The sequence below is a fragment of the Carettochelys insculpta genome, chromosome 5 (genome assembly GCF_033958435.1).
Source record: "Carettochelys insculpta isolate YL-2023 chromosome 5, ASM3395843v1, whole genome shotgun sequence".
Lineage (NCBI taxonomy): Eukaryota > Metazoa > Chordata > Testudines > Carettochelyidae > Carettochelys > Carettochelys insculpta.
In genome coordinates, this window is record NC_134141.1 from 90,768,678 (window position 1) to 90,791,265 (window position 22,588).

Genomic DNA, 22,588 nt, shown 5'->3' on the forward strand with positions numbered 1-22,588 from the left:
CATTCGTGATGATGAGCTTGTGTTCTGCACATATTGTAAAGAGGAGCACTTCACTGGAGTTGCTGTTGCCATCTCCTTCTTTCCCAATGGTAGTCTGCCAGAGGTACATCTCTCTTTTGACACTGGCATTGAATCCCCCGGAGAATAATCTTGTATTCTTTAGGATTGTCTTTCAGGACTGTGTCCAACTGGGTGTAGAATTTCTCCTTCAGATCATATTCAGCGTCTAGAGTTGGTGTATAAGCACTGATGACAATTGTCTGTTGTTTGTTGGCAAGCTTCAAGCAGAGAGTTGTGAGATGCTCATTGATGCCAAGAGGGACTTCAGATAGGATCTTCATAAGTTTGTTTATGATGTCAAATACTTCTGCATGAATTCATTTTTGTTTCTTTGCAGAAAAATATGTACCATCTGCCATCTTCTCTTAGCTGTCCTTCTTCCGATCTGTATCGGAGGGGTAGCCGTGTTAGTCTGGATCTGTAACAGGATGAAGTGAGTCTGTGCTCATGAAAGCTCATGCTCAAAACTTTTCTGTTATTCTGTAAGGTGCCACAGGACCCTTCGTTGCTGCTTCTTCTGATCTGTGCGTTTCGGCTAGGGCAACTGTATCGATGTTGAATCATCACAACTTGTGGGCAGTAATTGCTGTGCATCTTTCAGGTCGCTCACTGTCTGGGTTGTCCATTAGAGTCTGAATATTCCATGTTCTATATTTGATTTTGACCACATTGATGTGAACCCACTGGATGGGGTTATCTGTCGGGGGATTGAGGTGAACTATGTTATGTTTCTGTCTAGTCCCCTCCCGCTGTGTGGTGAGCAGAGCACACCCTAAATAGGGCTGCTCAGTCATGGATTAAGCAGCCGGACCATTCTGTCATCTCAGTCCTCAAAATGGAATGGCTGATACATCCACCACCTACATGCTGGTCCATGACTAAAAGCTTCCAGATTTCACAATCCTCCTCCCGCCACTATTTGCTGTGGGGCTTAAGTTTAAGAGAGTAGTATGCAGAGGAAGGTGCCTGTTCATGACTTTTTATTGTGGGGGGACTATTGCACTGCAGCCACCACACAGTTCTTGACAAATAGAAGGCTCAGGTCCAATGCCATGGGATCCACAATGACTGGGAGTCTCCTGTCTGCTGCAGCCTTTGTCTTCCTACGCGGCTGTTGTAGCATTACCCTTGCTATCCTCTGCTTCTTCTGCCATTGAGGACTTTTAGGATCGTTCTTCGTCTGGACCCTCTCTCTTGACCTTGCCACCATGGGTTACCCTGCTGGGAATTTGAGACGCGCTATGGCATCGCTCTCGGGTTCACTGGAACACACAAGCCCACTCACCATGACAAGGTGACAATCTAGAGAGTGAGAAAAACTCATGAGCTGCCTGCGACATTTATATGATAGTTTTAAATGTGTATATTAACTCCCTTTTTGTGTTGAAATGTCTTGTCTTGCCAATTTAGCCTGATTGGATCTTTTGAAGTAGATAAAAATTAGGGCTCTGGAAATTTAGCTTCTGCTAAGGCAAAATTATGACCAGTATTCAGATTTTGTCTTCACACACATTTTAAAATAAAAGCATTTCCCTCCATTTAGTATTGTACAATATCATGGGTTGTTCTCTCTTGCACCTTTTGAGTTTGATTGTGATTTAGCACAGTTTGGGCATGAGTGGAAGTTTGTGAGCAGACTCTAGTCCCTTTTCTGGTGAGACCCCACCATCCCTTCCCCTTCCTTGTTACTCTCTTCCCACATACATGTTTCCCTGATACCAGTACCTCTTCATATAAAGTCTGGTGTCATCTCAGGAGCCCAGGGAGAGTAAAAGTTTGAAAACCAAATTTTTCTCTGTTATATATGTCATTCCCGAGTAACACCAGTGAAGTCACTAGAGTGAGATTTATATTGAGACATATTATTTGTCTTATTGTTCACTATTGCAATCTATAAAGCAAATCCTGAATTCCTTTTTTAGTCCAGTAGATACTTTAATTCAATGAAGACTAAGTACTCCATGACTAGATTAATCTGATCACAGGCCACAAGACATTTTGCTGATGTTCTGATGTTGACCACCTGCAGGCACCACCTTCCTCCTGCCCCCTTCCTGTTCTCTGATTCTGGCCAATATGCAGCAACCAGCATATATGTTCCTGAGCCTCTTTGCCTATAGGCACCACTTCCACAGTTCCCATTGGCCTTGAACAGAGAACTGTGGCCACTCAGAGCTGTGAGGGTGGCAGAGCTAACAGACAGTCAATGTAAGCAAAATGTCTCTTGTCCTGCAATCAGATTACTCTGAAGGACCACATGTGGCTTGTGGACTGCAGGCTGCCCATGACTGATCAGATCCGACTTTCGGGGTATCATAGGACACAAACAGCACCAAGAACCCACTGGCTAAACCCAACAGCCTAAATTAGATTACAGTAATACAGTCCATGGTAGACTAGGCTAATATTTGCCACAGTCAGAGAATAGCAAGGATGAAAATGCATCAGTGCCTCAGGCCCCTGCAGTGGCAGGGTAGTGATTAAGTAAGATACACCCAGATAACCCTGGCAATTGACTTGCTCTGATGTGCTGCTGAGGAAAATTTAACCTCTAATGTCCCTGCTAACCTCCCATGGTTAGCCATGGGGGAAAATTTCTTCCTAGCTCCACACATGGTAATCAGTGAGATCCTGAGCATGTGAGCTAGAATCAGCCAGCCAAGTACCGAAGTGCCACCTCAGAGCCCATATTATACATAAAAGAACATTCAGAGTAAAATCTGCAACTTTCCCAGAGTCCATCTTATATTTTTGAAGCCAAAAAAGGAATCTTTTTGATTAAAAAAAAATCAAATACCAACCTTTGAATAGAATCTGTAAGACTACCCTCAACAAACTGATGAAAATTATAAAAAGCTAATATTTTGTACACCAAATAAAATTTTTATTTCAAGCTGTTTTAAAAATGATTGCAGTCTTAAGTAATTTAAATAAACTAGTGAATAAAAAAAAAACGAAACATGTTACCCACAGTGCTATTTTCATCATGTCTACTGTTAAAAATAGTAGTTTAACAAATTATATTGCAAATGCAATAGTTTACCAGTGTTTGGTTTTCTAAGTTGCATAATTTGATTAAACTATTGGTATTTATTACTAATTTCTTGTTGCTTTGAACAATTTATTAGATATTCATGGAATTATTAAAATGTGAATATTCTGTATTACCCTAATAATGAACTGTGATTGCATTCGTATGTACACTTGGAACAGCATAGCTAATTGATTAGTTCTAGGACTCAATCTGAGGGCTGGCCACGTTTTTGTGTTTTGACATAATATATATTTCTCTTCCATGTTTCCTGACTTCAGAAAAGAATCACTGAAAAATCATCTGGGATTTGTGCAGAGTTTTCTGATTTTAAACATTAGTGTCTTTCTGAGTACACGCTTCTAAAATACAATACTTGGGGTTGAACATAAGGAAGTAAGAACTGCTTGGGGACCCCCTTTGGAACTCAATCAGCCTTTTCCTTGGTCCTACACACACATATGCAAGCTTGTGCACGTGCACACACACACTCTCTCTCTCTAATGGTACCCAAGAGATTTGGATATTCTGTACTCCAAAAGATGGGGGTTTCAAGGTTGTGTTCAACTGAAGGGTACATTGCAAATTATAAATTTAAGAGGCACATCTAATTCGCATATAATGGAGTAGATTCACATTACCCATTGTAGTGCAGAGTGCACAGCCTATTAATGTAACAAGTTCTAGCACACACTACTGTATCTCGAACTGTATACCCTGTTCTTGCTGAACTCTGTAGTCTCTGCAGATCAAACCGGCTACTGGAGATATCTGAAGTCAGTACTGTAGATCTCCACAGACCACAATGGTCATTCTGCCAAAAGGAAAAGGAGGTTTTAAATTCTTTGAAACCAGTGATATAGAACTAAAATACACATACTTCTGTCACATTAGTAGTTTAATTTGCCGTGGCTTCTCTATTACAAATGCTGCTTCCAATTTTTAGGTGGCTTGTATTTTTTTTTAAGCTTTAAAATCTGAAGAGGATGACTATTACATTAATGGTGCCTGGACTATTGACTGGCCTAGAAAGTTTGATGTTGCTGGGACAGCTTTTCATTACAAGAGACCAACAGAGGAACCTGAATCCTTGGAAGCTTTGGGCCCTACTTCGGAAAATCTCATAGTCATGGTAATGTAATAATTTAATATTTCTGAACTGAAACATGAGTTTATGTTCCAAGTAAAAGGGGGAGGGGGAAGAGAGAAATAAACTCACTAAAGATGCATGGGAAAGGAGTATGGCTTTCCTAGTCCTTGAATTTTGAAATTACATTGCACTCACCACCTTGTCTTTCCAAAACAGGTGGTGTAGCAATGGAGATAAAGCAGAGGACTAAAAACAAACTGTTACTATTTTTATATTGTGACATTGTATAGAAAACCTGAAGTGGGAAGGGCCTCATTAGTTCCCTAGACAAGTTATGTATACTCCCAGCATAAGAAGTCATTATGGGCATTTGAAGATTGTTGCTCACCTGCACAAGGCCAGCTACAATTAAGTCCCTTAATATGAAGTCATCTCTGTGAAATGATTCAACGTGTTTGTATTAAAAGTTAGTTCGTACTTCTTTTCAGAATATCTGCATGATCTGTTGTGGCTTGCTTGATGACATTTCCACCTTCTACACGATCTATTGCCTAGCTTGAATGTTGTAGTTTTTCTCTGCTTGCATGTTTTCATGGCATAACCAGTTGTTTTCAACTGCAGATTCTGCTACAGGAACAGAATTTGGGGATAAGGTATAAATTCAATGTTCCCATCTCTCGTACTGGCAGTGGAGACAATGAAGTTGGCTTTGCATGGAATCACCTACCTTGGTCAGAATGTTCTGCCACTTGCGCTGGAGGTAAGACACATATCTGGCAGTCAAACTGAAGGATCAGTTGAATTACAAAACATACATTGCCTCACATTTGTTTAGGAAACTAATTGAAAACATTTATTTCAGGACTGCCTCAAGCCTTACTTTAGTGAAAAAAGAAGTTTCTTTTGATTATCGCATTGTATTTTATTTTCAAAGTATGTAATTTGTACAGATTTGTTGATTACATTCAGTAGTTCTTGGCACAGTGTCTGTCTGCTCGTGCGTCTCCTGAGAATCTCTTAAAGTTGGCAAGCTAGGTTTTCACAGGAGCTTTGTTGAGAAAAGACATCTGAAGTTTTAAGTAAGGATATACACAAGACTCAGAAGGTAAATATAAGGTACCTGTAACAAACGAAGAGGGATGTACTTGATATGCTTTTAGGCAGGCCCTCCTATCTTCCAGGCACCAAAAGTTAAGGATATATACTGGCAGCCTTTCAGTAGTAGATATTTCACTACTGGATGATACTTCCCAGCCCATAGCAGTATCTGAGATTCACTGGCTATTGGCAGTGGTGGGGGATTTGTGGGTTGTCCCATGTGAGTTCATCATGGGTGCCTTTTGCCCACAATTTACTGTATTCCTAATCCTCCTCCCTCTAGTGGCCACCAATGCAATTCTTTACCTCTGGCTGGGAGAGCAGGACAGTTGGCTTCCTTCAAAGCCAACACCATTGCTGCTGCATGGACTGGTGAGTAGAAGTGCTGTGTGAGCAGCATCTTTCTTCTCTCTGGAGACTAAATTCATCACCTCCACCACACACATCAATTTCAGAAGACAAGAAAGTGAGAATTTAAATCCATCCCTGGGCCTTTGTAGTGCATGTCCCTGTATCATGGGAAATGCTTCATTTTTATTTAAGGGTCACCAATATTGAGAGGGTAGGATTTTTTTTTAATAATTACTCTCAAATTCAAGTACTCAAGTGATTTTTCTTGCTATTGAAGATTTTGTATTTAGATCTTTCTTCCTCACAGTAGCCTTCTGCTAGATCTTGGGGTGTTTATTTACATTCCAACAGTATGTTCAGAATTGCACGGAATGCAAACAAAGATACAGATCCTTACTTGTGGTGCTATCTAGAAAAATATTTGGACACAAATACACTGGAAGATCAAGAGGATGGTGCTAACTTAGTGTCTTTTTGATTGTTTGACGTAGGTTTTTTGTTGCATAATAGTGTGAGTGACAGAAGTTTTAGTGATCTGCAATAGCATTTTTGAGCCTAATAGAAAAATGATGGTTTAAGAAGGACATTCAAAGAAAGAGAGAGAGTGCCCATCTCATTAGAATAGAAAGGCAGTTCCAAGCATGAGGAAGTCACAAGTGATGGCAAATCCATGTTTATGAAATAGTGAGTGAAATCTAGCCCTACCAAAGTCATTGGCAAAATTTCCATTGACTTCAGTAGAGCCAAAATTTCCTTCCAGAATCTTTTGTTATGAAAGTGATTCCAATGTCACAAATGCAGTATTATGTGGGAAAACCGGTTGTGAAAGAGCTGGCAATTTTTTAATAGATGATGCTAAGATAGTAGTATTTCATCTGTAAACAATGTATGAAAAATTGAGAGGTAAATGAAGTAATTGTGGATTTAAAAGTTTATCTTAACACAAAACTCCCTCTTTAAGTACTTACTCCTGGCTAAAACCAGTCTCTTTCCTCTCTCTCTTTTTCATTTCAGCTGAATATGGAATATGAATATGAAAAAATATTGTGGTGACTGATTTTCTTTAAGTACATGAGGACTCTGTTCAGTGACTAATTGTTTCATTGTAGCTGTAATTCATAAAGAAATGATCTACTTTTCCCATGTTAACTTTTTTTAAATTTATGAAATGCTTTTTGCTATGCACCAAAAGACAGGAATACTCAATTGAAAAGAGGCTGAGTCAGGGAACAAGAGAAGTGTGGTTGATATTGCAAACATTAAGTTAATAAAAATAGGCGTTACGAAAAAATCCTAGAAATGCTGTGTGGTTTTGGGTATTTTATAGAATTATTTTTGCATTGTGCAATCTTAATTTGCTGCCTTTGTGTGTATTCGTTATCATACAGTCTTTAATTTTCATGATCTTGTGCTATTTCTTCCATGGGATTCTTGCCTCATTCATTGAATACATTGTACAGTGCTTAATTAACAAGCAGCAATTCACTATTTTGTTTTATCCTCAGTGTTCATTGTGTGACCCTAGCTCTTCTTTACTGCATACTATTCAAACCCTTTTATGATGACGAAATTATATATTTCACCATAGGCTGTTGTTTGGCACTCATCACTATGACATGTGAGTGTTTCAAAAACATGAATTAATAGTCTAAAAAGAACTCATGAAGAAAAGAGGAGGTATATTATATTCATTTTAAGGATGGGGAGCTGAGGCACAGAGAGACTATATCAAAAATTATCCTCTCTTTTTGGGTGCCCCATCTCATGGGAGTAGGACCTGATCATTATATAGCACTTTATATACTGAAGCATATGGATTTCAATTGTAGTTGTGTGTGCTCTGTACTTCTGCAAGTCAGGCCACAAGGTCTAATGTTGAATACACAGAGAATAAAGGACACACAGTTGGTAACCACCTCTGACTTGCCTAGCATCACATAACAATTCTGCGTCAGAGGTGTGGATAGAATCCCCCATTCAACTCTTTTAATCACAAGACCCTTCTTTCTGTTCCAGAATCCCTCTGCCTAATATACTATACATCTTCCAGTTTCTGAAAAAGCATCAGGGATCTTACAGACAACAGCGTCTTTTACAATACAAGCCCAGTTGCTTTCCAGAGCAGATCCATCCTGTGTACTCAATGAGCCAGGGGTCCTGTGTTAAAAATGGTGTATGAAGTGTAATTAATGACTGTATCATAATGGACACACACAGGGGGTAAGTTATGATTACACAAGCCTTAATTCCATCCATATATGAATCAGGCAGCTTTGTCCATTATGTGGGTGCCCGCAAGGGATATCACTGATAGCACAAGAAATATGAGCTCTCTGGTCTCAGTTTATTTACCTGGCCCTACCTTGACCCAGAACAGGGTGGGAGGGAATGGAGATCAGGAATACCTGGGTTGGGGGGATACTCAAGAGAAGGAAAGAGGGCCCCATGGCAAAGAGTGTAGATGCATGGGCTGGGCGGGGGACCTTGGGGAGGAAACAGGGGGCTTTAATTTACAGAGGCTGGTAACAGTATTCTGTAGGCCGTTAAGTAGCCATGTATTTCTGGAACACAAGGCAGTCTAGCCACACATCCAGTACGCCCTGTATGCTAAAGGAGTAGTTCTCAATGTGTAGTTCATGCAGCCCTGTGGGTCTGCAGACTATGTCTAAGATTTCCAAAAAACATCTCCAGTCAAAAAAATTTAGAGGCCTGCAACTGAAAACAGATTGAAAACCACTGTGTTAAAAGAACTGGTATAGAACCAACTGTATGCCGGCCAAATATTATCCCATCAAGGGAGTCTCCAGTTGCCTTATGAGGATGGCTTTCTAGAAGGGTACAAAGGGCCCAGAGTAGGACTCACGTGTATGGCATAGGAAATGTTTATACTTAACATCTATCATGTGGAAACACTCCTAGGTTATATGAATTCTATCTGAATCATTTAAAGTTAAACAGCATAAAACACTGAATGATATATTGTGAGAAACAATCTTGGAATACCTCTAATGTTCTGATTTTTCAAGATGAGACAAAGATAGCCAGGCTTAATATCTTTCTTGCATTGCTTTTTGATGGAAGGTAGTTATTATAAACTAATGTATGTTGTTAGAAATAAGGTTGTTAAATTAAAAATGTTAGCAAATGTGGTCTCTAAAAAGTCTGTATCTTATGTCCTTTTTAAACCAGTACATACTGAGATGCAAACCGGCCTTTTTGTCATTTATCTAACAGTTGTTCCTCTTTGGACGATAGGGTTAAAATTCAAAATGTTCTGGACAAATAGGAGAAATGGTCTGAGATAGAGAGGAGGAAGTTTAATAAGGACAAATGCAAAGTACTCCACTCAGAAAGGACTAATCAGTTTTGCTCATACAGAATGGGAAGCAACTGTCTAGGAGGGAGTACCACAGAATGGAATCTAGGGGTCATAGTGGAGCACAAGCTAAATATGATTCAACAGTGTGGTGCTGTTGCAAAAAAATCAAACATGCTTCTGGGCTGACTTAACATGAATATTGTGAGCAAGACCCGAGAAATCATGTTTCTGCTCTACTCTGTGCTGATTAGGCCTCAGTTGGAGTACTGTGTCCAGTATCACATTTGAAGAGGAATGTGGAGAAACTGGAAAAAGTCCAAACAAGAGCAACAAGAATGCTTAAAGGTCTAGAAGACATGAGCTATGAGGAAAGACTGAAAGAACTGGGCTTGTTTAGTTTAGGAAAGAGAAGACTGAGAGGGAACATGATAGTGATTTACAAGTACCTAAAAGAGCGGTACAAGGAGGAGAGAGAAAAATTGTTCTTCTTAGCATCTGAGGATAGGACAAGGAGCAATGGGCTTAAACTACAGCAAAGGAGGTTTAGGTTGAACTTTAGGAAAAATTTCCTAACTCTCAGGGTGGTTAAACATTGGAATAAATTGCCTAGGGAAGTTTTAGAATCTCCATCACTAGAGATATTTAAGAGCAGGTTAGATAGACATCTGTCAGGGATGTCCTAGATGGTACTTGGTCCTGCCAAGAGGGCAGGGGAGTGGACTCAATGACCTCTCGAGATCCCTTTCAGTTCTAAGCTGCGTCTACACGTGCACGCTACTTCGAAGTAGCGGCACCAACTTCGACGTTAGGCGGCGAGACGTCGAAGTCGCTAACCTCATGAGGAGATAGGAATAGCGCCCTACTTCGACGTTCAACGTCGAAGTAGGGACCGTGTAGACGATCCGCGTCCCGCAATGTCGAAATTGCTGGGTCCTCCATGGCAGCCATCAGCTGGGGGGTTGAGAGATGCTCTCTCTCCAGCCCCTGCGGGGCTCTATGGTCACCGTGGGCAGCAGCCCTTAGCCCAGGGCTTCTGGCTGCTTCTGCGGCCGCTGGGGATCTATGCTGCAGGCACAGGGTCTGCAACCAGTTGTCAGCTCTGTGTATCTTGTGTTGTTTAGTGCAACTGTGGCTGGGAGGGGCCCTTTAAGGGAGCGGCTTGCTGTTGAGTCCGCCCTGTGACCCTGTCTGCAGCTGTGCCTGGCATCCCTATTTCGATGTGTGCTACTTTGACGTGTAGACGTTCCCTCGCTGCGCCTATTTCGATGTTGGGCTGAGCAACGTCGAAGTTGAACATCAACGTTGCCGGCCCTGGAGGACGTGTAGACGTTATTCATTGAAATAGACTATTTCGATGTTGGCTGCACGTGTAGACGTAGCCCTAGTGTTCTATAATTCTACATTCTGTCAATTGCTGCTGTGATCCAGAACACTTGTTTGCTCTCTTACATAGACAATGCTGCTGGTTTGAATAGATTGCTTGGCGTGAAGAGTCCCAAATGAGTGTGTTAATCTTGGCATATAATGAAGCCTTCCTATTATTAGGGAGGGAGGCCTAATTAATTAAGTACTGTGAGATTTTGGAACAAAAGATGTTAAGGATTGCAATTTTTTCAAAGATTTCAGAATCTAAAAACCAGGACACAAATGGCAAAAAAAAAAAAAAAGCGAGTTAGAGGCTTTTCTGCTTATATTTACCTTGATATATGCCACTAGCACATTCACCCTGCATTGCTCAGGTCCTTAACTCAATGAAGATTTTTCTTCCCATAAATAAAAGGAAAACGTCATTCCTTTGTTTAAATGATGGTATTTTTCAAAATCAGGGAGCAAGAGTGAACTGCACAGCTTGTCTGCCTCTTGTGCACTTCCTCCTCATTCTTTGACAAAGGGGACAGCCCAGCAACGTACCTGTATGAATCTAGGTAGGGGAAGATGGGGGAAACTTCAGCTCACCCCCTCCTAGTGTGCTTGGGGGTGGGAGGCTCAGGGTTGGGGCAGTCCCAGACCCAGGAACAGAGGTATAAGGCGCCTCCAGAGAGGCCCTTTCATTGGCTTGGTGATTCTCTTTTTGTACGGTTTTGTGAGAAGCAATTCCTGTTCTAGGCACATCCCATTGTCCTGACAAAACCAAACCCTTATGTTGCTTTAAGTTATGATAAGAGCAATCTAAATACCAAATTTGTTGGTCCTAACTCTTAACATTTAGGAGGAGTTCTTGAACAGAAAGATAGACAAACTCTCTAAAATATATAGTAGCTTCAAAATAACCCATGATTACAAATGATGTGCTTTGATGTCCTTCACTTTCTAGAAGCTAGTCAAACCATAGATCAAAAAATGATTGTATTCATTGTTATGGTGTACACAGGTGTATAATGAGCTCCTCTCTGACATTCATTTTTGCCCATTCATTACACAGTTAAATAACATCTTTAAACATTTTTCAAACGTTTTGTTGTTCTCATATTTAGAATTTTTTTGGTTAGGATTCTATTTATCTTCTTTGGTACTAGTCTTTCAAACACTTTCTTTGGGTAGGAAGTACATTGTGTGAGGCTGGTTTTTAATATGTGTAATTATTGTTGCACATTAAAATCTTTTTATGCATTTTAACCAAGAATTATTATGCAGAGCTCCTAGCAGGTTGATGGAGCAAGAAAAGGACTATAAATATAAAAATTAATATGATTATTTATGCATTAAACTTACTCTGCTTTAATGGGTTCTATCAATACACTATCCCTGTGAAAACAAAATACCCAGATGAGACCCTTCACTGCACATCCCCTTTATTCATGTTTGCCTGGTTCAGAAAAGATTCATGGATACACACATGAATTTTTGCATCAGTTTTTAAAATTACCTCTGTAATTCAGCTGCATGCATATGCTGATTTCCTTGTTTACTCACTGCACCTTTGACAACATAGCTCTGAGGGCTAATCCAAACCCATAACTGTGAATTATTTCAGATTTAAGACAGCTTCACATTTTGGGACCTGTACACTATGAAAGTGTATTGGGAGCGTCTTGTAGAATAGTAGATAAGCACTATAAAATGACAAGTAGAAAACAGAGATTCTACCTCACCAAGACTCACTGGGATGGATTCTCACCTTGTTTAAATTGTCATTGTTCCGTAGATCTATGTTGTTTTGCCCCAACTGAAGGTCTGCTCTATTGTGTTTTTCACACTATGATAGTAAAAAGAGACAGTGTTGTGTAAGTACCAAGATACATATGTTTGGTTTACGCTACAGATTTATGTCATAACAGTCAGTGACGTGGAAAATGTACAGCCTGGAGAGAGACAGTTATGCTAACCAAACTCCTATTGTAGATAGCACATTGTTGGCAGGAAGGCTTCTCCCATCAACATAGTTATATTTCTCAGCGTCTATGCCCAGTGTTTTTTTTTGTGCCAGTACTTGCTGGTACTGAGTACTGGCACCTTGACAGCCCCAGATATGGCTGGGGGATCTGGCTGAGTACTAGCTCCTCATTTGTTGTTGTTTTTTTAAAAACAATAACAAGCACTGCCTGTGCCTATAGGAGAAGCTTTCCCACAGATATAGGTAATATTCTCACCAAATATTGCTATGGTGTGGTAGCAGCCATTATCCACCATAGTCCATCAAGCTCTCAAACAGAACTTGAAAGGAAAACACAAAAGAGGAAGATCTCAGACAACACAGAGAAGAGCTTCTGAGACTGAAGGACAAAAACTGGGGTACTTCTGGAGTCAGATGGAAGTTTTTTCCCAAGACAGAGTGAAGTGGAGGAGACTTGTAGATGACCTATGCTCCACTCAGAGTACAAGGGTTTAAGTCAAGTTGCAGCAGCACAGTATGCATAGACAAGCCCTCATTTTGGTTTTTCCAGAAGGAAACATCTGTTACAATTTTAAGTGCTCTCAATCCATTTATGCAGCCTTTTGACAATTCAGTTATGCCTTGTACATATCTTTCCCCCAGACTCTGGGTGAGGAAAAGATAAGGAACACAGAGAGTCATGATGCTGTGTTGTTCAAAGGAATTGTCTTTAAATAGTCAGCAACTTCTCTGTCAGCAACACACCTGCCAGGACCCCCTCACCCAAGCAGATTTCAGCAGATTCTAACCCTAGAAAACAAAAGAAGTGGAGACGTTTCTGGGAATAAGAAGGAGGGTCAAAATTTATCGTTCCTTGTGATTTTTAGAACTGAAGGCTACAATATTTTGCAATTTTCCCATAAATTATTATTCATGGCTATACCTGAATAATTATCACCATGTCAACAGTTTTTAAATTTGTCCTTATTTTAAGATTAGAAACATGACGGCTACATCTACACTAGAAGCGGCTGTCTACAGAAGTTGCTGTCAGAAGAAATGTTCCGACGAAACTTCTGTCAACAGATTGCTTCTACAAATAAAAGTGTATTGATCTTTTGATCTGCTCTGTTGACAAAAGTCCCCCTGGAGTGTCTACACAGCTTTTTTATTGCCAGTTTCTGTTGACAAAACACATTTTGTGTGTAAATGCTCCGCAAGTTTTGCTGACAAAACCCCAGGTAGTGTAGATGCAGCCAATATATATTATCTGAAAAGATTCTGTTACTTCCTGAAGAAAAATTTAAAGTATCTTTCTAATTTTTAACTTTTCGCCTGTTATTTTTGCAAATCCGCTATAAGCCCATTATGTACCTAGGGATTAGATAGCAATAAAATGATAAATAATTACACGACCATTATGTTTTTTTTTCACTTTACTCTGCAGCCTGGATCACAGGTTGCTTACATGTTTAAACTAGTGTAAATGGTGAATTCTCTACAACTTGAAGTCTATAAACCATGATTTGAGAACTTCAGTCATTCATCTGGCGTTTATGGTGCGAGGTTCGAAAGCTATATTGTCCAGTGTGCTCCCCATTCGCCACATGTGGCGAATGGGGCTGTGGATTGTGGTGAATGTGGGACACCTCTCTGGACACTCCACATGTTTGCCCCCCCACGTGGCAGCAGGAGTGGAAGCGGCTCCTCAGGTCCCGCTGGGCTGAGGGGCCTGCGTGATATGGCTCCAGCCCTTGGGTGGCTCCAGAGAGTAGCCTGGCTCAGAGGGTGTGAGGCTATAGTTACACTTGCAAGTTTTGCCAGCAAGAGCCCAGTTTTGTCAACAAAACTCATGGAGTGTGCATACACAAAATGGGATTTGTCGACAGTATCTTGACAAAACACAGCACTTTTGCCAGCAGCATTCTGCCTCAAAGCTTTGAAGCATAATGCTGCTGTTGACAGATTGTGTTGGGGAAAAAAAAAACTGTGTCAAACACCATGAGGGGACCTCTCTTGACAGACAGGGCATCCACAATACTGGGCAGCCCTGTCTGCTATGCTTCCAGGTGCCCATTTTGTCGAGAAAGCAGTCAGCTAGTCCAGCTGCTCTGTCGACAGAGTGGAGTGCTCTTTGGATTGGCTTTTGTGTGTGGCCGTACTCTGTCGACAGAAGTTCCATTGGGAAATCTCTTCCAATAGTGAATTCTGTTGACAGAGCCCTGTAGTGTAACTTGAGTCTATGAACTGCTGTCCTGAAGCAGACCGTTCTGTGAATGAAAAGACTTCAAATATATGTTCTGTTTTAACTGAATCCACTCATATTCCAGTTCCCAATATGCAGAGTGATACCAACAACTGATATTCTACACAAACTATCTATAATCTAAATAGCCACAAGAACAACCTTCAGTGTGTGTGTGTGTGTGTGTGTATATATATATATATATATATATATATATATATATATATATATATAAAAATAAACAAACATCATGTAATTTCAGGGCATTTTGAGCAGAGGCCAAAGTCAATCAGTGTGCTTTCTGTGTGTGTGAGTGAGTGAGAATGGACAAACCATGGAATTATCATAGTTGTCAGTGTCTCAGAATAGCCACAAAATATTGCACTGATTTTAAAGCCAGACAGAACTATTGTGGTCATCTGGTTTGATCTGCATAATTCAGGTCATAGAACCTTCATCTCAAATTGTGTGGAAAATAATTTTCCTATTCCATAAAACTTTTAGAGATTTTTTTTCATTTTTCATCTAGATGAAATCAAGTCCTTTTGAAGTTTTTCCTTAGAAATATCTGAGATCCCTCAATATATAGTCTAATACTTTAGGGCACTGTGGCATGAAGCTGGGTCTTTTATATCCCAGGTCTTAAGCATTTGGCTATAGCTTCAGTTCTTGCTGTGGCCTTCTGAATATTTAGTTTATAAAGTGGAGCAACTTTATAAAGGAAATATTTACTGAGTCACAGAGAGAGAGACTGATTCTATAACCCAGTGGTTAAATTACTCACTTGTTATATGGGATGTCCAGAATAGAATTTCTGTCAAAATGCAGGAGTGAGTGACAACCCCTCCAGAAAAGTCAGGTCTTCCATATCCCAAGTGAATACTCCAATCACTGAACTGTAAAGTCAGCCTCTCTGTGTATGGCCCAGTGAATATTGAGTGGTTTATACAAAATGGAAGCACTCTAATTAGAAATACTTAACTGAGACAGCCTGTTGCTGCCTGGTTCAGACTACGGACTTGAAGGAAAGTTTCCCACATCTCAGGTAACATCTTACTACAGGCTATTGATTGTTCATGAGCAATGCTCTTTTACACACACATTTTTAAACAGTAATTTCATTCTGGACTTGAGAAAATGTTTCTGATGAAGTTTAGCTGAAACTGTAATATTTCCTATGGAAAGTTTTGATGTTGATGAATCAGCATGTTCTCATGAAAAGCATTTTATTGAAAATTTACCAGCCAGCTTCACATCACTTACAGTTTCCTTCATCAAGTCCAGTGGACATACTGGAACAGTTCAGTATCCAGGACAGAACAAAACTCAGAAGATTTGGTAGCTGGGTTGAAAAGGTGCTTATCTGAGTTTTATCTACATTATTCAGAGCTATGGAGTTTCCAGATTGTGGTGGAAACATCACAAGAAATGGATTCTAATGATATTTGTGGCACTTATTTCTTCTCTGGCTTGACCAGAAGGTGCAGAACATGAAAATGAAACATTACAAGTGAAATGAAGATGCTATCTAAACTATATTAATGCTCAGACTTTTGCTCAAAGCCATGCTGCCTTTGGCTTAACAAAACATCAGCTAATGCTATCAAACACAACCTGAACAGTAACACGCTGCATTTTTATTTATTTATTAATGAAGCTGTTGAAAATAAGACTATTAGTGATTTTAAAAAGTGTCACTGGCACTCAAACTGTACACAGAGGTCAAAAGGTCAAATTTCATCACTCCACCTTGGAAAAATTGCTGACACTTGTGCTGTATCACTCTACCACTCAAAGTACTGGTTGGATGTACTTTCACATATTTCCATTTGTACCTTTTGCCTTATTTTGTTGGTCTTAAAAGTGCTCCTGCACTGCTTTTTTGTTTTGATAGAATATAGACTAACACAGCTATCTCTCTATTACTACTGCAAACTTGTAGGTATATTTACCACCTGGGGAAGTCCAAATAACATACACAAATATTAAGGAGGCACTCATGTATTATGGTGATGGACCAGTTATGTATCTGAACAGACAGACACAAAAATACAGAGCACTGACGAACTGAATAACAGAATATAGAGTACGCAACTAGGCTGTGCAAGTTTATATAGTGAGAGGGGAATAGATGAGGATAAAACAGAGGGAACGGAGAGCATTCATCATCCAGAATTGGCTAGGCAACCTGATGTTTGTTTTTTTATTACAAGCATTTCTTTGCAGCTCACCTCAAGCTGGGTTGTATCTTTTTTTTTCATATGGGATGAGAAATTTTTAGTCAACATACTCTTATAAATTGTTTGACAGCTTTCCTTTGCTGATAATCTTGTGTCCACTATTGTTTTTCTTCCATGCACTCAGAAGAATTGTAAAATTGAACAAATAAATAAATTTTCCTTGCTAAGGGCAAGCATGTTTGTCTCTGGGATGATTATCTTGTAATCTGATGAGTGAGCTCAAAAATATGTCTGGGTTAACCAGTATGCACTAGTTTTAGTGGTGCAACATTCACAATGTATTGGTATTGTCATCTTTATAGTTAACCATTGGAATTACAAACCACAATTTTTGGGGGGTTGCTCTTAAAATAGCTATAGCCTCTACATTCCTGCAATTTTAAATTAAGAATAAAATGTGCCCTTTGTAATTTAAAATTTGGCCACTGAAAGTCATGCAGACTATTTGGAATTGAAATCCACAAAACATCTGCAAATCTCCAGGGAAATATGGTCATTAAACCACTAGAGTTTTGTTTTTTGTTAGACTTGCACCGACCATTTTATGTCTTTTGTTATAAACTATAAATCTATGTATTTGAAAGCATAGTGTTTCTGTCTAACTGCTAGTAGTTTTTCCCCAGGGGTTTAAATGAACATGTTTAGCAATGTTTTTCAAATTATTTTAAGAGAAGTCATGTACTCAGGGAAGAGTTGATAATTTGGAGATTCCTTAAGGCCCACAGGGCTAAACTAGACTTGTCTGTTGCTTAAGTTTATAATATTTCCAGATATCGTCCATTGTTTTCTAGTTCAGAGTTAAAAGTTAAATTTTGTTTGGGAGAGTAAATTTTAAATAGCGCAGTAGTTGGGTGGTAGAGATTAAAAACTGTTCCTAATCCATACTTTTATTCTTCATCCATAAAGTACATTCTGTAGTATAAGACATAGCATATTACAGAATAGCATATTTAAAACTGGATCAGTTTGTGTTTTCATTAACGTGTCTTCATCTCTGTTATCGCCTTGGAATGGATTAAGGAGTCTTCATTATGTGGATAGTGATGAGTGATGTCTTGTTTGGTTTATGAAACATTGTCTGTATAGGACTAAAGAATACTGGTCCTATAAAAGTGAACTGAAAGTCAAGCACAGTAAGGCTTTGTGTTTATAGTGTTTAAAATGCTTTCATACTAAACAGTTCTTCAGAAATGAATTTCACATAGTTCCCAAGTTTCAGCTACACAGAGATGCAAGTGATGTAGGAGGGAAATTTGGAGCAGATGACTGTGAGAATTTGCAGAAATCTTAAAAGAAGAAAACAAAATAACTTTATTTCATACAACTGATAATATGAGTTTACTATTAAAAGTTCTCATGCTAGTTTTCAAAATATCTAAAATATCTAACCTTTAAAAATGATGACATATTTGAATAATGTCATCTGCCTAGCATCGCTCTCTAACCCTGAGAAACAGATCGGTCTGAAATTGAAAGGAATGAATGATCAGCCACTGTCTTTAAAATGATTTCAAAAAAAGTGGGGGGAGATCTGTTGTAAGCTCAACGAAACTATTTTTTCATACACTTGTATGCATATATTACATAAGAAACATAGTTTTAGCTCAGGAAACTGTTACACCTCTTTATTGTTTGTTGTCATTAAATGAAGCAAAAGACCTCATAAAATCAATAAAATAAAATATATGTTGTGAGTTTAAGGGGTTCAGTGAGATTCATAGAGATTTGAGGGGCTCTTTGGGAGCTGGGACTGAGGTATAGTGAGATTCATTGGAATTGGGAGGACTAAGAGTAATGACATTTGTTGGCATTTAGGGTCTTGGGGTTAAAGGTATCTGGGATTTGGAGTCTCTCTGGCAGCATTTACACTGCAGTGACCTTCTGAAGACAATCTTCCAGAAGATTGCATCTACACACAAAAAAGTTTGAAAGAGATCATCCACACAGTTCCTGCTCTTTAGAAAGAACGGACCAGGGGTAGAAAATCCAGCACCATGAGGACTGCTCTTTCAAGGCAAGGCCCCCCCAAAGTATATACACATTCTTTTTTCCAAAAGAATCTTTTGGAAAAAGGTGCTCTTCCTGATCCAGGAGAGGAAGACGGTTTCAAGAAGAGCTGCATTCTTTTGATTTCTGATTGAAAGAGCACATTTTATGTGTAGACACTCTGTGTGCTCATTTGGAAGAGGGCCTGATTTTCCAGAAGGACTTGCTGGACCCAGACACAGCCTCTGGGTCTAGAGGGAAGAGTGAGTAATGACATTCTGAGGATCTGGGCATTTTGCTATTACTGAGGGGTACAGGGGCATTTGGGGGTCTGCCTGGAAGGCATAGTGAGACCCTGAGGCTGAAAACAGGCTTCTCTGCTTCTTTTCACCTCAGTCCATACTGGCTGATCCAACTCAGGAGCCTGTCCCTGAAAGGTGGTATGATGCCAGCTAGAAAGAGTCATTGTTTCCTGTGGCTCATCCTGTAGTGGGGCAGGATTGTAGGTCCCCCAGGGATAGACTTGGGAGCAGGGAGATGTAGTGTGATTCATAGTGTTAGAGATCTCTCAAGGATTACCATATCTGTTTACTGCCTTGCCAGTGATGGAGATGCACCCTCCACTCTCCCCTCGCCTAGAGGGTGGGAGGGTGCTTCTGGGCCTGACTGGCTTTCTGTTTGGGAGTTGGGAGCCAATTGGAAAGAAATAAACAGAGCCAGGTGGGGTGGTGTCAGAGTCATTCCCCTTCAAGTATGACAGACAGGAAGATGGGCCAATGATTGGATGATGCCTGTGTCCATGGAGGCGTAAAGCCCAGAATTAAGAAAAAGCAAAAACTCAAGAAGTTGCAAATGTAGCAATTTTGATATAAGATTTCATTCCTCAGCGTGACTCGATCATTATTTCCTGAGTCTGTGGCCTCTTGTGCCTCCCCCACCAATCACTGATTGGATATCAGCCACAGCTGTTGAGCACCCGGGTGCACAAATTCTGTGTTAACAAACAGCTCAGCAAGAAAGAGCACTATTAGCATTAGTTGTTGACTTGGGTTATGAAACATGGGGCTCCCTATGGAGGGAGTTAAGAGGAGTTTAGGAGAAGTGCTCTTTCTTCGCATGTGAGAGTCTCAGGTGATCTTTCCTTTGTGCATCTCTGTTGTCTGTATTTTAATGATTTAACATTTTAAATTAGAAGATACAGAGATTTCAAGTGAATCACTGGGCTTGCAACTGAGCCCTTCAGACCTCAAGATCTTTAATTTAACTGTCAGATATTGAGAGAATGAGAGCTGAAGAGACTAAGCTAATAATCATTTTCATCCATCTCTCTTATGACAGTTGAAATTTCTCGATCCCTGTAAAATAGTAAGAGTTATATACATGGAGGTGAAAAGGCTAATGCAATCCTGCAATACATCAGGCAATGTATTTCCAGTAGGAATAGGAGATTATTATTATCATCATACAAGGGCTGTTGCAATCTCATCTGGAATACTGTGTGCAGTTCGATGTTTAAGAAAGATGAATTCAAAGTGTGATGCTGTTGTGAAAAAGGCAAACATGATTCTAGGATGCATTAACAGGTGTGTTGTGAACAAGACATGAGAAGTCATTCTCCCGCTCTACTCTGCGCTGGTTAGGCCTCAGCTGGAGTATTGTGTCCAGTTCTGGGCACTGCAGTTCAGGAAGGATGTGGAGAAATTGGAGAGGGTCCAGAGGAGAGCAATGAGAATGATCAAAGGTCTAGAGAACATGACCTATGAAGAAAGGCTGAAAGAATTGGGCTTGTTTAGTTTGGAAAAGAAGATTGAGGGGGGACATTATAGCAGTTTTCAGGTATTTAAAAGAGTGTCATAAGGCAGAGGGAGGGAACTTTGTTCTTCCTTGCCTCTGAGGATAGAACAAGAGGCAATGCACTGAAATTGCAGCAGGGGAGGTTCAGGTTGGACATTAGGAAAAAGTTCCTAACTGTCAGGGTGATCAAACACTGGAACGAATTGCCAAGGGAGGTTGTAGAATCTCCATCACTGGAGATATTTAAGAAGAGGTTAGATAGATGGCTTTCAGGGATGGTCTAGAAAATGCTTGGTCCTGCCACGAGGGCAGGGGGCTGGACTCGATGGCCTCTCGAGGTCCCTTCCAGTCCTACTCTTCTATGATTCTATGAAAGTGGAACTGGGACAGAGAAGGGCTACTAGGATGATCAGAGGAAAAGAGAATCCTTTAATGAGAGGAGACCTAAAGAGCTTGTGTTGTTTAACCTAATCAAATGAGGGCTGTGGTGGATGGGATTGTCCTCTATAAATACATCAAAGGGATAAACACTAGGGAGGGAGAGGAGTTATTAAAGTAAGGGCCAGTGTTGGCACAAGAACAAATGAATATAAAGTGGCTATCAAGGAGTTTAGGCTTGAAACTAGACTAAGATTTCTAACTATCAGGGGAGAAGAGATGGAGGGCAGCTTTACAAGAATAATGAGGGGCAAAAAAACGAACTTGTTTTAAGACTAATCTTGATAAGTTTATGGAAGGATTGAGACTGCCTGCAAAAGAATATGGTTTATCCTCATCTGCTTTTAGCAGATCTTTTAGAAAAATATCTCCAGTAATCAGAAATGGGATGCTAGTTGGGCAGGGCTCTGATTTACTACAGAGAATTCTTTCCCAGGTGTCTGACTGGTTGATCTCACTGGCATGCTCATGCTCTAATGGATTGCTGTATTTGAGATTGGGAAGGAATTTTGCATCAGGCTAGATTGGCAGAGACCTTGGGGGCTTTCCCCTTTCTCTGTAGTGTGGGCCACTTGCTGATTTAAATCATAATTTGAAGAATTCATTAGCTCAGCCAGAGGTTCTCGAGGTATTACAAGAATGGGTGGATGAGCTTCTGTGGCCTGCAATGTGCAGGAGATCAGACTAGATGACGACATTGGTCTCTTCTGGCATTAAAAATCTCTGTGTGATCAGTATCTGTAGGAGCTTTCTTTTTATTATAGTTTCCAAGAGAATTAGGTATAAATTCTTTGTTACCAGAATAATGGAGCAGAAAACCAAAAAGTCTGCATGACTCTCTCTCACAATGCAAGCAAGGAAGGAGAGGCAGAGCAGGCTTCAGACAATTTTACTTTACAAAGCTTTGTTAGTGAAGTCTTCTGGAACCAAGCAACTGCAGGCTTTGTATAAGTCTCCTATGCCTCCATCACCTATGAATATGTCTGGAGCAAAGAGAATTAAGTCATCTTGTTTGACGTTGAGTATCCAAGGAAGGATCCAAAGGATAAGAATACTCAAGCTACGGTGATGTCGACCTCTGTTGCTAGAGCAAATCCACCAGAGAAACTTTGGAGTGTTATAGTGAATACAAATGTCATTTGTGTTGGCCTTTTTGTCAAGAGTCAAATCACAAGAAAAAGTCCCATCTAATCCACTGATCTTTAAGGAAATGGGATTGGGCAAAACCTCTTCTGTTAGTGTCAAACATATTCCTGTAATCCAGTTGTTGTATATCTGGATGAGTCAGTTCCAAAGGAAGAATAAAGATCCCGAGTCTCTGGCTCAAATAGCAGACTAGTATGTATCTACAGTCTGGTACTGTGTTAGCTTCTGAGATAGTAATAGTATAGTACAAATTCACCAACCAGATCCATCTCCGTCCATGTTGGTGATAAATCCTTGTGTGTCACTGGAACAGGAATCACAAAGTTTTTGAGCACTGATTCAAATAGACAGTCTTTCTGGGATGAGACAGTGAATTGAAGAAAATAGGATTTCTCCAGTACCTTCAGCACCTGAAAGTAAGACTCTTTCAGAATCCCTGGATAAAAATTTCTTTCCAATCTCTTTAATTCAGCATAG

At 40.0% G+C, this 22,588-nt stretch overlaps 1 protein-coding gene across 3 annotated transcripts in view; it reads left to right on the forward strand.

The window, feature by feature from the left end:
* ADAMTS6 (ADAM metallopeptidase with thrombospondin type 1 motif 6) overlaps positions 1-22,588 on the forward strand; it is a 253,068-nt gene that overhangs the window by 187,883 nt on the left and 42,597 nt on the right. For all 3 annotated transcript variants that reach the window (XM_074995514.1, XM_074995515.1, XM_074995516.1), the window contains 2 exons: positions 4,060-4,223; positions 4,803-4,941. In XM_074995514.1, coding sequence (XP_074851615.1) covers positions 4,060-4,223; positions 4,803-4,941 — 303 coding nt within the window. The remainder of the gene's footprint in view (positions 1-4,059; positions 4,224-4,802; positions 4,942-22,588) is intronic.